This window comes from Schistocerca cancellata, chromosome 6, assembly GCF_023864275.1.
Source record: "Schistocerca cancellata isolate TAMUIC-IGC-003103 chromosome 6, iqSchCanc2.1, whole genome shotgun sequence".
NCBI classification, from domain to species: Eukaryota; Metazoa; Arthropoda; class Insecta; order Orthoptera; family Acrididae; genus Schistocerca; species Schistocerca cancellata.
In genome coordinates this window covers 187,400,191-187,416,860 of record NC_064631.1, presented here as the reverse complement: position 1 = coordinate 187,416,860, position 16,670 = coordinate 187,400,191, and the positions used below count along the sequence as shown (strand labels likewise).

Below are 16,670 nucleotides of genomic sequence, written 5' to 3'. Positions count from 1 at the left end.
AATTGAATGTGTGAAATTTAATTGAATGTGTGAAATTATTACATGGACGAGACAAGTTAAATTCGGTATAGCTCTCGAAACAGCAGTATACGTAATTTCAGTTTTTCAGTCAAACAAAAATTCGATTTCCGAGAACTGCAGCAAATTCCATGCAACAAACATAGCGGACATAAAGGAATTGAAGACATTAGCCGCCATTGGGCACAGATTTGTATCAAGGGGTCAAGCTGAAGATCTGTGCAGCACTGGGATTCGAACTGAGGTCTCCTGCTTACTAGGCGGATGCGCTGACTGCTACGTCATCCGGACACAATGGTCACCACAACCCCGCGGACTACCCTAGCATTTTCAACTTTCCCCACTGTTGCAAATCGATGCCCACTGGCAGCTAATGTCTTGAACTCCTTTCTATCTTGAGTCTTAGTGGCTGCAGTATCAAAATTTATATGAAACACCGTATACACCGTATACAAAACTTGACGGAGTTGAAGCTACATCTAATTAGCCTCAGCATCCTGAAGAAAACCATTCAGTCCAGTTTTGCACAAAGATTACTACACAAGCGGATGACATGTACTGCAGATTTCAGTGGCTGTGCTGTGGTGAGAGAGGACAAAGGAGAAATTACTTCATGAGTCGTACAGAGCTACGAATGTGCACCGTAAATGTCGTCTGTTGTTCGCGTCAAGATGAAGAAAAATTAAATCGTCTATTAAATGATAGAAGTATTGAAATGTAACCGGAAACACAATGCAGAAGAAACACGCTAGCATATTACACTACTGGCCATTAAAATTGCAACACAACGAAGATGAGGTGCTACAGACGCGAAATTTAACCGACAGGAAGAACATGCTGTGATATGCAAATGATTAGCTTTTCACAGCATTCACACAAGGTTGGAGCCGGTGGCGACGCCTACAACGTGCTGACATGAGGAAAGTTTCCAACCGATTTCTCATACACAAACAGCAGTTGACCGGCATTCCTGGTGAAACGTTGTCTTGATGCCTCGTGTAAGGAGGAGAAATGCGTACCATCACGTTTCCGACTTTGATAAAGGTTGGATTGTAGCCTATCACGATTGCGGTTTATCGTATCGCGAAATTGCCGCAGGCGTTGGTCGAGATCCAATGACTGTTAGCAGAATATGAAATCGATGGGCCGTACTGCATCCCAACGGCCTCGTATCACTAGCAGTCGAGATGACTGGCATCTTATCCGCATGGCTGTAACGGATCGTGCAGCCACGTCTCGATCCCTGAGTCAACAGATGGGGCCGTTTGCAAGACAACAACCATTTGCACGAACAGTTCGACGACGTTTACAGCAGCATGGACTATCAGCTCGGAGACCATGGCTGTGGTTACCCTTGACGCTGCATCACAGAGAGGAGCGCCTGCGATGGTGTACTCAACGACGAACCTGGGTGCACGAATGGCAAAACGTAATTTTTTTCGGATGAATCCAGGTTCTGTTTAAGGCATCATGATGGTCGCATCCGTGTTTGGCGACATCGCGGTGACCGCACATTGGAAGCGTGTATCCGTCATCGCCATACTGGCGTATCACCCGGCGTAATGGTATGGAGTGCCATTGGTTACAAGTCTCGGTCACCTCTTGTTCGGATTGACGGCACTTTGAACAGTGGACGTTACATTTCAGATGTGTCACGACCCGTGGCTCTACCCTTCATTCGATCCCTGCGAAACCCTACATTTCAGCAGCATAATGCACGACCGCATGTTGCAGCTCCTGTACGGGCCTTTCTGGATACAGAAAATGTTCGACTGCTGCCCTGGCCAGCACATTCTCCAGATCTCTCACCAACTGAAAACGTCTGGTCAATGGTGGCCGAGCAACTGGCTCGTCACAATACGCCAGTCACTACTCGTGATGAACTGTGGTATCGTGTTGAAGCTCCATGGGCAGCTCTAGCTCTACCTGTACACGCCATCCAAGCTCTGTTTGACTCAATGCCTAGGAGTATCAAGGCCGTTATTACGGCCAGAGGTGGTTGTTATGAGTACTGATTTCTCAGGATCTTTGCACCCACTGCACCGAATTTGCGTGAGAATGTAATCACATGTCAGTTGTAGTATAATATATTGTCCAATGAATACTCGTTTATCATCTGGATCTCTTCTTGATGTATCAATTTTAATGGCCAGTAGTGTATTATTCACGATTCTGTTATAAAGGTAAGGCATTCAGTTCACAGTGTAACAAGGCTTACCCATATGCAAGAGAGATAATGGGCAAGGTAAAAAAAGAGACATTACACATATTAAAGTGGTTGAAGCAAACGAAGAATGCTTTTACGAAAAAAAAGGAAAAAATCTCTCTTATTATTCAGCCTCTAGAGGGAGTTCTCTCTCTTTAAATCCAATACCTGTTCTCCTAGCTATAGTAGTATCAGTGAAGATAGTTGTATCAACAGAGAGAGTGTATTAACGTCCGAGAAGTGATTTTCCTCCTCAACATCTACTCAGGCCCTAAAGAGGGATGCATCGATAGGCAAACATTTCTCGCGATTATTCATTCTCACGCACATTTCTATGTTAAGAATGCCTAACTGTAAGTGACATCAAGATCACGTGATCGGACATGAGGCCATTTTGCACCTGTAGAGTAAATAACAAGCCTTGATTACTACAACTGTTCAGTAATTTGTCGTATGTGAACTCTCGTGTCAGGCCTCGGTTGTGTTCACATAGCTGGAGACAGACGTCTTACTCTATGTAAATGAAATTTCTCTCTTGTTTTTTCCTGGTGTCATAAGATTAGTCATTATCATCTTTCGTTTTCTACAAGCATCTACACTATCTTCGATGACTGCCAAGCACTTCGCACCACAGGAAATCAGTTTCTTCGGAAGGAAATTGCTTTTCTGAAGTTGAATGATGCTCGTAGTATTGAACGTGGCTCTGAAAATTTCATTCTACATCGGACTGCGTCATGCTATGAGCTGGGTATAACTTCGTGAAAGCTACTTTCGTAAAACCGTCACTAACACTGTATTGACTCAGCTGGTTTGTCATTGAAGACAGCACGGAATGGGATATGCTGGGTTACACCACTAGACTCATACCTGTTTGTCAAAGGTATGGAGAGAGTCAAGTGGGTTACAGACTCACGATGCGGAAAATATTGACCGTAAGAGCTGTCCATCGGTTCCTACACTCAGACTGGAAATGTGTGTTTACAGATATGAAACAGTAACAGCTGAGTTAAATGTGAAATAGTTGGATAAGTGGTGGCATGATTGTCACTTGCAAGATGTCCATTCGACGCCAGTGCCTGGAATGGAGGTTGTTGTTGAACAAATTTGTTTTTTATAGCAAAATTTATATCTAACGTATTTTTTGATTGGTTTTCCCCTTCTTCTCTGTTATTTATAACATACAGGAACATTTCATTTTTTATGCATCATTCCGACTAGATCTTGCTCTTATCGCTAACGTTGTAATCAGTATGCAAGCTCAAAAAAGTGAAAAACTGAGAAGAGCAATCACCACAGAAGGAATTGATGACCTCCATCAGACTGATTTAGTTCACCTGACTGCACATTCCAAATCAGATTTGGGCTGTAATTACTTATTAGCAGAAGTTGATATATACTCCAATTATGCTTGGGTGGCTTGTCTAAGGACTACACCTGGCATTGAGGTTGCAGATGCGCTTAGAATATGTGCGTAAGAAATAGTACACTTCTGAATCATTTACAAACCAACTTAGGTAAGGAGCACCCACGTGAAGACGTTACGCAATGTATGTCAGTGAAGACCAGGCTCGCGAAACATCTGACAAAAACATTACTCTGACTTCTTGCCTCCGCATTCTGCAGATTTCAACAATCAGTTGCAGACAATTACTGCCCTCAGCAGTTATTTCATTCTTGACACTTAAAGCTCTCTGACCGGCTATTTCGTTTTAATGTCTACTTAAATGCTGCACTGTGACTGGGAGATCGAAATGTGTGTGTGTGTGTGTGTGTGTGTGTGTGTGTGTGTGTGAGAGAGAGAGAGAGAGAGAGAGAGAGAGAGAGAGTGGGTGGGTGGCTTGGTGTGGGTGTACATATGCTTACGGAATTTTAATGTATAATACTGTTCGTTTGTATAACTTTGAACATGAAGAGCAAAATTCAGAACATTTGGATACTTATGAAAATGATGCAAAGCTCAGATTGCGCATGTACTGTAAGTCACAATCTTTTGATTAATAATTAATAATGCAGATGGTTTGGATACTTTCAAATATGACGTATTGCTGCCGGCTGTTTCATTTTAATGGCCAGTATAACAACGGGCTGCACTTGCCTGTTTCAGTTCAGTAGCTGCTAAAACTTTTAAATTTCCCACCAGCGCCATTTAGCATTCCTCCGTCTTCGACTGAAACGTCATTGGTATACCCCTTCAACTAGGCAACCTGCATATTAGGGAAACTGCCCACATTAGGTCCTCAGTTCGTGACCTCTAGATCTGAAACCAGGGCTGAGAGGTACGCAGATAGCTCCGTAACTGCACTACTAATAGTTAGCGTTTCTAAAATTTGAAGCTTTTTTGCACTTCGTTGCCACACATAGCAAATTCTATACAAATTTCTGTTCCAGTTTTATACAAATAAATAATTCAAAAATTATTCAAATGGCTCTGAGCACTATGGGACTTCTGAGGGCATCAGTCCCCTAGAGCTTAGAACTGCTTAAACCTAACTAACCTAAGGACATCACACACATCCATGCCCGAGGCAGGATTCGAACCTGCGACCGTAGAGGTCGCGCGGTTCCAGACTTTAGCGCCTAGAACCGCTCGGCCACCCCGGCCGGCAATAAATAAATGACGAGTCGACCAAAACACGTGTAAAATTTTGACAGTTAACAAATCACTAGATATCTAATATGCTTAACATTACCCAGATGTTTTTCTGACATGTTTGCTAACACAACAACGAAATAATCGCGCAAGATGGGCTAATACAACAGGGGAAATTAAAAAAATTCCGGTAAATGTTTGAACGGACCTGGTGTAAATTCCCAGCCACGCTTTTGGTCTAGGGACAATGGTCAACGGTGGGTGTGTTAGGAGTTCTAAATATAGAGCCATTGCCAATTACCTGAGGGTAGGTGGCCAAGCCTATCTTCTGTTTGCCACCACATGTTTTCTATTCTGGAATAAACCATCGGAAAAGTAACTCTCACTGTATCCCTAGATCTCCAAAACTCGAAACAACGTTCGCTTCTATATCTACGTCTACATCCATATTCCGGAAGCAACCATGCGGTGTGTGGCGGAGAGTACTTTGTGTACCACTGTCATTTCTCCATTTCCTGTTCCAATCGATAACAATTGTCGGTAAACGTTCGTGCGGTGTCGAATTTTATATACACTACTGGCCATTAAAATTGCTACACCACGAAGACGACGTGCCACAGATGCGAAATTTAACCGACAGGAAGAAGATGCTGTGATATGCAAATGATTAGCTTTTCAGAGCATTCACACAAGGTTGGCGCCGGTGGCGACATCTACAACGTGTTGACATGAGGAACGTTTCCAACCGATTTCTCATACAGAAACAGCAGATGAACGGCGCTGCCTGGTGAAACGTTGTTGTGATGCGTCGTGCAAGGAGGAGAAATGCGTACCATCAACGTTTCCGACTATGATAAAGGTCGGATTGTAGCCTATCGCCACTGCGGTTTATCGTATCGCGACATTGCTGCTCGAGTTGGTCGAGATCCAATGACTGTTAGCAGAATATGGAATCGGTGTGTTCAGGAGGGTAATACGGAACGCCGTCCTGGATCCCAACGGCCTCTTATCACTAGCAGTCGAGATGAATGGCATCTTATCCGCATGGCTGTAACGGATCGTGCAGCCACGTCTCGATCCCTGAGTCAACAGATGGGGACATTTGCAAGACAACAACCATCTACACGAACAGTTCGACGACGTTTGCAGCAGCATGGACTATCAGCTCGGAGACCGTTGCCCTTGACGCTGCATCACCAACAGGAGCGCCTGCGATGGTGTACTCAACAACTAACCTGGCTGCACGAATGACAAAACGTCATTTTTTCGGATGAATCCAAGTTCTGTTTACAGCACCATGATGCTCGCATCCGTGTTTGGCGACATCGCGGTGAACGCACATTGGAAGCGTGTATTCGTCATCGCCATACTGGCGTATCACCCGGCGTGATGGTATTTCGTGCCATTGGTTACACGTCTCGGTCACCTCTTGTTCGCATTGACGGCACTTTGAACAGTGGACGTTAGATTTCAGATGTGTTACGACCCGTGGCTCTACCCTTCATTTGAGCCCTGCGAAACCCTACATTTCAGCAGGATAATGCACGACCGCATGTTGCAGGTTCTGTACGGGCCTTTCTGGATACAGAAAATGTTCGACTGCTGCCCTGTCCACCACATTCTCCAGATCTCTCACCAATTGAAAAGCCGGTCGGAGTGGCCGAGCGGTTCTAGCCGCAACAGTCTGGAGCCGCGCGACCGTTACGGTCCCTGGTTCGAATCCTGCCTCGGGCATAGATGTGTGTGATATCCTTCGGTTACTTAGGTTTAAGTAGTTCTAAGTACTAGGGCACTGAAGACCTCAGATATTAAGTCCCATAGTGCTCAGAGCCATTTGAAGCATTTGAACCAATTGGATGTGTTACGACGCCCACCCCGAGCAGATACAACGAACAAAAGCGAACAAAATGAGATTTAAAAAAGAATGTGTCCAGGGCACCTGCCTAGTAAGCATCAGATCCGGGTTCGAATCCTGGTCCGACAAAAAATTTTCAACTTCTGTCATTGATTCCAATCAATCAACTGCTTACAGCCGATGTTTGTCATTCATTTGTGTCTTAACGTGAAGTTTATTTATTGTATTCGCAATACATTTGTTTATGTGGAGGGTCAGTTTCCACTCTCTGTACAGAGAGTCGATCCTCTGCAGGTCTTCCTGTAAATAAATGTAAATGTCGTGTGACTAGGGCCTCCCGTCGGGTAGACCGTTCGCCTGGTGCAAGTCTTTCGATTTGACGCCACGTCGGCAACTTGCGCGTCGACGGGGTTGAAATGATGATGATTAGGACATCACAACACCCAATCCATGAGCGGAGAATATCTCCGACCCAGCCGGGAATCGAACCCCGGCCTTTAGGATTGACATTCTGTCGCGATGACCACTCAGCTACCGGGAGCGGACAGGTCTTCCTATATGTCGCCACTATTTTTCCTAGCGTCCCGACTTGCTTGTGCACAACAACGTCATCCGCAAAAGCCTCACATAACTTCCGACTTTATCTACTAGATTATTTATATATATATTATAAAAAGTAATGGTTCTGTAACAATCCCCAGGCGGACGTCCGAAATTACTTTCGCGGCTGAAGACTATTCTACATTCAGAATGAGACACCGTTTACTATTTGCTGGAAATTCTTCGGTCCAGTCACACAGTTGGTCTGACATTCTGTATATTCGTATGATCTTATACTGTGTACAGATCTCTTTATGAGAGGAACAAATCTTTTGGCTTATTTCAGTAACTTGTATCATACTTTTTCACATTACAGCTGGTAATTTTATGAATGTGTTGTCTATAATAGACAAGTGAATAATAATTATCATATTTTAGTTGAACTTTCAATTGTAAATTTATCCTCTTCCACGGCTGTTAATATCACAATGAAAATATCTTTGATTTGTTCCACAGGGCAAGAATATGTCCGAACATCAGTTGACAAGTTTACTTAAATATGTAGAAAAGCTGTGGAACCTATTACATGTGCTTACAAGCGGATGGTTGGAAGATTTTAATGATGTTATTGATGAACTAAGTAATACCCTTCTGAAGAAAAGAGTACAGGAGACTGCATGGGAGTTTCCAATCAGGTGTGTATCAATCGACATTAAGAATATAAGAGTGTGTCCAGTTGAGAGCAATTAATTATTTCTTTAACTCAGTAACAAGATGTGCATTACATTTGACTTACTTTTAATGTCCGCAATTTTTTTCTTACTGAATTACATGTAACTATTAAATAGTTATATCAACAATGTAGGAAAAGACAGATTGCTACTTATCCCCCTTCACATGTAACCACCCAGTGGGCACCTTCCAGTTCTTTACCTCCAACTTAGCCTCACCATCCTTTCCCAGGTGCCTTCCTCAGTACACAAACTTTTCAGTAGAAGAAGGAACAGTCATACACAACCTCAAAACAAATCCTGACCTAATCATCCTACCTGTAGACAAAGGTTCCACCACTGTTGTTATGAATTGCAATGACTAACTGCAGAAGGCCTCAGCCAATTATCTGACTCCTCCACCTATAAACGCTGGCAAAGTAATCGCATTCCACATGTCCTACACAAACTCCAATCCCTGCTTAAAGCCTTAGGCCCTTTCCGGAACATCTCGCCTGATTCCATTTCCCTCCTCACCCCTATGACATGCCACACATCCACCATCTACATGCACCCCAATATCAACAAACCCAACAGTCCTTGATGCCCCATTGTGGTTGGTTGTTGTGCCCCCCACTGAAATAATTCGGCCTTCATTGACCAACACCTCGAAACAGTTACCCATAATCTAGCCTCCAACATAAAAGACAAAACCGACCCTCCAGCATCCCTACCCCTCCACCTCCAGGATCCCTACTTATCTCTGTTGATGCCACCTCCCTACATACCAACATCCTTCATGCTCATGGTCTTTCCAGTATTAAACACTACCTTTACCAACGTCCTTTAGACCCTAAACCCACTGCCTCATTCCTTACACACCTTGCTAACTTTATATTGACCCACAACTACTTCTCATTTGAAGGGAAGGCATATAAACAAACCTGTGGCAGAGCCATAGGCACCTGCATGGCATCCTCCTGTACCAAACTATTTGTGGGCCACCTAGCTTACCAAGACACCAAACACCTTGTCTGGTTCAGGTTCATTGATGAATCTTCATGATCTGGACTCACCCTATCTTCGTTCCTTCACAACCTTCTCTTTCATCCACTTCACGTGGTCCTCCTCCTCAACCCAGTGTGATACTTTCCTAGATATTGACTTCCTACTGTCTGATGGCTCCATCTGCACCTCTCTCTACATTAAACCCATCAACCCTCAACAGTAACTACCTTTTGATAGCTGTCAGCCCTTTTGCACCGAAAAATTCGTCCCATGTAGCCCAGCTACCTGGGCACAGCGCATCTGCAGTGACAAAAACTCCCTTGCTCAGTACTCTGAGGGTCTCATTAACACCTTCACAGACAGGCACTATACGCCAGACCGAGCCTGCAAACAAATCTCGCATGCCATTTCCCCTCACACCCCGAATTCTCCGACCACCCTCAAGAACTAGCCACAAAGGATTCAAATTCAAATGGCTCTGAGCACTATGGGACTTAACATCTGAGGTCATCAGTCCCCTAGAACTTAGAACTACTTAAACCTAACTAACCTAAGGACATCACACACATCCATGCCCGAGGCAGGATTCGACCCTGCGACCATTGAGGTCGCGCGCTTCCAGATTGAAGCGCCTAGAACCGCTCTGCCACACCAAATGGTGCCACAAAGATGTGTCCCCATCACCCAGTACTACCCTGGACTGCAACGACTGAACCACATCCTTCGCTAGGGCTTTGATTACCCGTCATCATGCCCTGCATTGAGGTACATCCTACCCAAGATACTTCCCACCCCTCCTAAAGTATGTCCCATCACTCACCCAATCACCACATTTTAATCCATCCTTATGCCACTCCAAATCCCAACCCCTTGCCACAAAGATCATATCTGTGTGGAAACCGAGGTGCAAAACATCCCCAGTCCATCCACCCAGCACTTCCTACACCAGTCATGTCACAGGTTTATCCTATCCCATCAGGGGCCAGGCCACCTGTGAAAGCAGTTATGTCATTTACCAGCTTGCTGGAGTCATTGCACACCATTTTGTATTGGTGCTGTCCACTAAGCTGAATGGCCGCTGTCAAGCTGTGGCCAAGAGCAAAGTAAAGCACCTTGTGGCACAACATGAAGCTGAACGTAACACACTTCATTTCAACAGCTGCTTCACTACGCAAGCCATCCGGATCCTTCCCTGCACCACCATCTTCTCTGAACTGCACAGATTGGAATTATATACTTACAACACATTCTCCACTCCCGTAATTATCCCGGCCTCAGCCTACAGTAAGACAGTGTCCCCACACCCTCCACCCAACAGTTTCCACCCTCTCTGTCCTGTCATCTCCTCCCCATTCTCAACTCCCACGCTTGTTTATTTTCAGCCCTCTACCAACGCATCTGGCAGTCTTTCCCTGCTCCTCTCCTTTTTTGTTCCTTTTTACCCCACCTTCCTGCCCCACAACCTCCTGACGCTGTGCATGTTGGCAGTCTAGTCCTGCTACATTCCACCAGACAGCCTTCGTCTCTCTTCCCACCCATACACTACTATTCCTTCTTCTCCTCTCCCACCGCCTCCAGACTGCTGTTTGCATCGCATGTTATGCTGCACTCTGGCACAAGACGATGAAGTTTGCAGTCACGTGTGCATTTGGTGTGTTGCTTGTGTGAGTGTATGAATGGTGTGTGTTTGTGCGTGTCTTTGACTCACGATTGCTGTGGCTGAAAGCTATATGTGAGTACCTTTTAATTGGGCCTGTCTGCAACTTGTCGTGTCCTCTGTATCGTAAGTTAAAATCTGTCTTTTCCTACATTGTTGAAATTCCTACCTGTAGATCCTGTGTTTTATAGTAAATAGTGATCTATAATTCTTCTATACCTTATACTCTATTTAGTGGTGAATCAGCATTGTTGAAAGAAAGAGTGAATGCATACAGCACAATATAATGAGAAATTAGTTCATGATTGTACGGTTTGATCTTGGCGTCCAACAGGCACCACATTTCAGCATTCAGCTATGTTGCTACTATTAGGTGAACTGACTGCTGACGAGCGATCACATGGTTATATTTCAGCCCACACACACTGCTTCTGGTGAAATAAATTCACCTAATTTTACTCTCGCTATGCATAGAGTTGAAGATCTGCTTTCAGTAAGTGACTTTTGGTTCAGGATCAAAGTGTTCGAGTGAAGAAAAGGTGAAAATATGTCATCACAGGTATACATGTTGCAAGATTGTTGACTGAGTATATGGCACTATAAAAAGACCTATGTTTATTAGATTTATTTACTTATTATTATTATTTGGTTTATTGGGAATACCTTCCAATGTTGTCTGATATACAATTTCCGTGGCTCTTTATCATCCCATTGATTTTCTCTTTAGTCTGTCGATCTCACCCCTGTCACTAATGCCTCTATCCAAGTTTCTTTGGCCTTCCACGTTTTGTGTGGTATGGAGGTATGCACTGATGTGTCTGATTTCACACACAACAGTGAGGAGAGGTGACTACTGTGCAGTGTGGCAACAGTCGTCGTTTGAAAGATTGGCAGGAGCAGAAATGATTAGCAAACAACACACGGAATAAAATATTTACTTAACTTGTATTTCTCCAAGCATACGAATACTTGTTACAAATAATGCAATAAGAAACGGAGTGAAGTCGATATATTAGTAACGACATAGAAAGAAGGATCCTTTATTGTATGATTATATGATAGCGGAACAAACACTGGTAGCAGTTACATCTGTAAAATATCTGGGAGTATGCGTGCGGAACGATTTGAAGTGGAATGATCATATAAAATTAATTGTTGGTAAGGCGGGTACCAGGTTGAGATTCATTGAGAGAGTCCTTAGAAAATGTAGTCCATCAACAAACGGAGTATGCGTGCGGAACGATTTGAAGTGGAATGATCATATAAAATTAATTGTTGGTAAGGCGGGTACCAGGTTGAGATTCATTGGGAGAGTCCTTAGAAAATGTAGTCCATCAACAAAGGAGGTGGCTTACAAAACACTCGTTCGACCTATACTTGAGTATTGCTCATCAGTGTGGGATCCCTACCAGATCGGGTTAACGGAGGAGATAGAGAAGATCCAAAGAAGAGCGGCGCGTTTCGTCACAGGGTTATTTGGTAACAGTGATAGCGTTACGGAGATGTTTAACAAACTCAAGTGGCAGACTCTGGAAGAGAGGCGCTCTGCATCGCGGTGTAGCTTGCTCGTCAGGTTTCGAGAGGGTGCGTTTCTGGATGAGGTATCGAATATATTGCTTCCCCCTACTTATACCTCCCGAGGAGATCACGAATGTAAAATTAGAGAGATTAGAGCGCGCACGGAGGCTTTGAGACAGTCGTTCTTCCCGCGAACCACACGCGACTGGAACAGGAAAGGGAGGTAATGACAGTGGCACGTAAAGTGCCCTCCGCCACACACCGTTGGGTGGCTTGCGGAGTATAAATGTAGATGTAGATGCAGAGTATGAGGCTCTCTGTACTAAAGCACAATGGATGGCCTCAGAGCCACGACTAGACGGCGATGTGTAGCATAACGTGGCGATGTGGCCCCACGTCTGTGTGGGCTGTGCTGCGGCCGCCAACCAGCAAACACTGTGGCAGCAGAGGATGGGTGTGGCACGGAGCCGTTGGAGGCATGGCTCAGCGGGCGTGCTCCACTGTGTTCGCCACACCCTTCACAGCCGCTCACGGCGTCTGACGGAAACTTGCGATTCCGTTGCAATCTTTGACACTCGTGGGGTGGCACTGATAAATGTTACCAAATGGACAGCATAGTCGTGTTAGGGAACCAGGGTTAATTATAATAATAATAATAATAATAATAATAAAAAGAAACGCGCACCACAAAAGAATTATCTGAATAGGACGGAAAATGGTATATGTGATGTACATGTACATACAAACAAGTTTTATAAATGATGAGGTTTTTCTTACGTGTTAGTAGCATAAGAGTATCTTGCTGCGTATAACGATGGAATTGTCACAAGATCGCTGCTTGGCACTGTTTACTCGGTAATAGCCGACTCTGACGGCTTTGCTTTCCAATTTTAGTACATTTCTTGTACACTTTCGCGAAGAGTTTTAGCTTTAAAAATAACAACCATTACATCATTGTTCCCGTCTTTTCAAGCGCCTTCGATTGACATTAAAAATATACACTCCTGGAAATTGAAATAGGAACACCGTGAATTCATTGTCCCAGGAAGGGGAAACTTTATTGACACATTCCTGGGGTCAGATACATCACATGATCACACTGACAGAACCACAGGCACATAGACACAGGCAACAGAGCATGCACAATGTCGGCACTAGTACAGTGTATATCCACCTTTCGCAGCAATGCAGGCTGCTATTCTCCCATGGAGACGATCGTAGAGATGCTGGATGTAGTCCTGTGGAACGGCGTGCCATGCCATTTCCACCTGGCGCCTCAGTTGGACCAGCGTTCGTGCTGGACGTGCAGACCGCGTGAGACGACGCTTCATCCAGTCCCAAACATGCTCAATGGGGGACAGATCCGGAGATCTTGCTGGCCAGGGTAGTTGACTTACACCTTCTAGAGCACGTTGGGTGGCACGGAATACATGCGGACGTGCATTGTCCTGTTGGAACAGCAAGTTCCCTTGCCGGTCTAGGAATGGTAGAACGATGGGTTCGATGACGGTTTGGATGTACCGTGCACTATTCAGTGTCCCCTCGACAATTACCAGTGGTGTACGGCCAGTGTAGGAGATCGCTCCCCACACCATGATGCCGGGTGTTGGCCCTGTGTGCCTCGGTCGTATGCAGTCCTGATTGTGGCGCTCACCTGCACGGCGCCAAACACGCATACGACCATCATTGGCACCAAGGCAGAAGCGACTCTCATCGCTGAAGATGACACGTCTCAATTCGTCCCTCCATTCACGCCTGTCGCGACACCACTGGAGGCGGGCTGCACGATGTTGGGGCGTGAGCGGAAGACGGCCTAACGGTGTGCGGGACCGTAGCCCAGCTTCATGGAGACGGTTGCGAATGGTCCTCGCCGATACCCCAGGAGCAACAGTGTCCCTAATTTGCTGGGAAGTGGCGGTGCGGTCCCCTACGGCACTGCGTAGGATCCTACGGTCTTGGCGTGCATCCGTGCGTCGCTGCGGTCCGGTCCCAGGTCGACGGGCACGTGCACCTTCCGCCGACCACTGGCGACAACATCGATGTACTGTGGAGACCTCACGCCCCACGTGTTGAGCCATTCGGCGGTACGTCCACCCGGCCTCCCGCATGCCCAATATACGCCCTCGCTCAAAATCCGTCAACTGCACATACGGTTCACGTCCACGCTGTCGCGGCATGCTACCAGTGTTAAAGACTGCGATGGAGCTCCGTATGCCACGGCAAACTAGCTGACACTGACGGCGGCGGTGCACAAATGCTGCGCAGCTAGCGCCATTCGACGGCCAACACCGCGGTTCCTGGTGTGTCCGCTGTGCCGTGCGTGTGATCATTGCTTGTACAGCCCTCTCGCAGTGTCCGGAGCAAGTATGGTGGGTCTGACACACCGGTGTCAATGTGTTCTTTTTTCCATTTCCAGGAGTGTAGATACACGAGTTAAGTTCTTCATTGCACACCCAATTACGATCTCCTTACCTCGTTTCGATACCCCGAACTATTCCCGAAATAGAAGGGGTGTTATATCTTAAATGATTCTCACCATACATACTGTGTGTAACTGGTACAAGAGCAGATATTTCTGTTGGTGACTGAGGACTGTGTGCTGAACAACATTACACCACTTGCAGACTGATAATCGTAGCTATTACGAGTAGTGTGTTTCTAGGTTGCGTAGTTCATGTGGCAAGAGAAAGCCATTAATGCTTATTTTCTCCTAGGCAGCAGGCCACGTGTCGTAGTGTGGGCAACGTGGATGCAAAGCAGTCTATACTGCCACGCGTGGTGCAGCTATGACTGTGCGGGAAACACCAGGCTGTAAATTTTATTATGTGTTTGTGGGAAGACTGTTCCACACAAAGTAAAAACAGCAATTGTGTGTACATATAAAGGTATGTATTACACATAAAAATACCTGCTCCCATACCTGTCACACCATATATATAATGGGTGTAACGTGATGAAGTGCAGATATTTTTATATGTAATACATCCGAAATTTTACACTACTGCCCATTAAAATTGCTACACCAAGAAGAAATGCAGATGATAAACGGGTACTCATTGGACAAATGTATTATACTACAACTGACATGTGATTACATTTTCAAGCAATGTGGGTGCATAGATCCTGAGAAATCAGAACCCAGAACAACCACCTCTGGCCATAACAACGGCCTTGATACGCCTGGGCATTGAGTCAAACAGAGCTTGGATGGCGTTTACAGGTAGAGCTGCCCATGGAGCTTCAACACGATACCACAGTTCATCAAGAGTAGCGACTGGCGTATTGTGACGAGGCAGTTGCTCGGCCAACATTGACCAGACGTTTTCAATTGGTGAGAGATCTGGAGAATGTGCTGGATAGGGCAGCAGTCGAACATTTTCTGTATCCATAAAGGCTCGTACAGGACCTGCAACATGAGGTCGTGCATTATCCTACTGAAATGTAGGTCTTCGCAGGGCTCAAATGAAGGGTAGAGCCACGGGTCGTAACACATCTGAAATGTAACGTCCACTGTTCAAAGTGCCGTCAATCCGAACAAGAGGTGACCGAGACGTGTAACGAATGGCACCCCATACCAACACGCCAGGTGATACGCCAGTATGACAATGGCCAATACACGCTTCCAATGTGCGTTCACCTCGATGTCGCCAAACATGGATGCGACCATCATAATGCTGTAAACAGAACCTGGATTCATCCGAAAAATGACGTTTTGTCATTCGTGCACCCAGGTTCGTCGTTGAGTACACCATCGCAGGCGCTCCTGTCTGTGATGCAGCGTCAAGGGTAACCACAGCCATGGTCTCCGAGCTGATAGTCCATGCTGCTGCAAACGTCGTCGAACTGTTCGTGCTGATGGTTGTTGTCTTGTAAACGTCCCCACCTGTTGACTCAGAGATCGAGACGTGGCTGCACGATCCGTTACAGCCATGCGGATAAGATGCCTGTCATTTCGACTGCTAGTGAAACGAGGCCCGGGTTCGAGTCCTCCCTCAGGCATGTGTGTGTGTGTGTGTGTTTGTCCTTAGGACAATTTAGGTAAGTAGTGTGTAAGCTTACGGACTGATGACCTTAGCAGTTGAGTCCCATAACATTTCACAGACATTTGAACAATTTTGATACGAGGCCGTTGGTATCCAGCACGGTGTTCCATATTACCCTCCTGAATCCACCGATTCCATATCCTGCTAACAGTCACTGGATCTCGACCAACGCTAGCAGCAATGTCGCGATACGATAAACCGCAATCGCGATAGGCTACAATCCAACCTTTATCAAAGTCGGAAACGCGATGGTACGCATTTCTCCTCCTTACACGAGGCATCACAACAACGTTCTAGTAGGCAACGCCGGTCAACTGCTGTTTGTGTATGAGAAATCGTTTGGAAACTTTCCTCATGTCAGCATGTTGTAGGTGTCGCCACCGGCGCCAACCTTGTGTGAATGGTTTGTAAAAATAATCATTTGCATATCTCAGTATCTTCTCCCTGTCGGTTAAATTCCGCGTCTGTAGCACGTCGTCTTCGTGGTGTAGCAATTTTAATGGCCAGTAGTGTACAACCTGATGT

At 45.6% G+C, this 16,670-nt stretch overlaps 1 protein-coding gene across 1 annotated transcript in view; it reads left to right on the top strand.

The window, feature by feature from the left end:
• LOC126191335 (uncharacterized) overlaps positions 1-16,670 on the top strand; it is an 85,559-nt gene that overhangs the window by 47,283 nt on the left and 21,606 nt on the right. Inside the window, exon 4 of the mRNA XM_049932170.1 lies at positions 7,726-7,904. Within this exon, the coding sequence (XP_049788127.1) occupies positions 7,726-7,904 (179 nt within the window). The remainder of the gene's footprint in view (positions 1-7,725; positions 7,905-16,670) is intronic.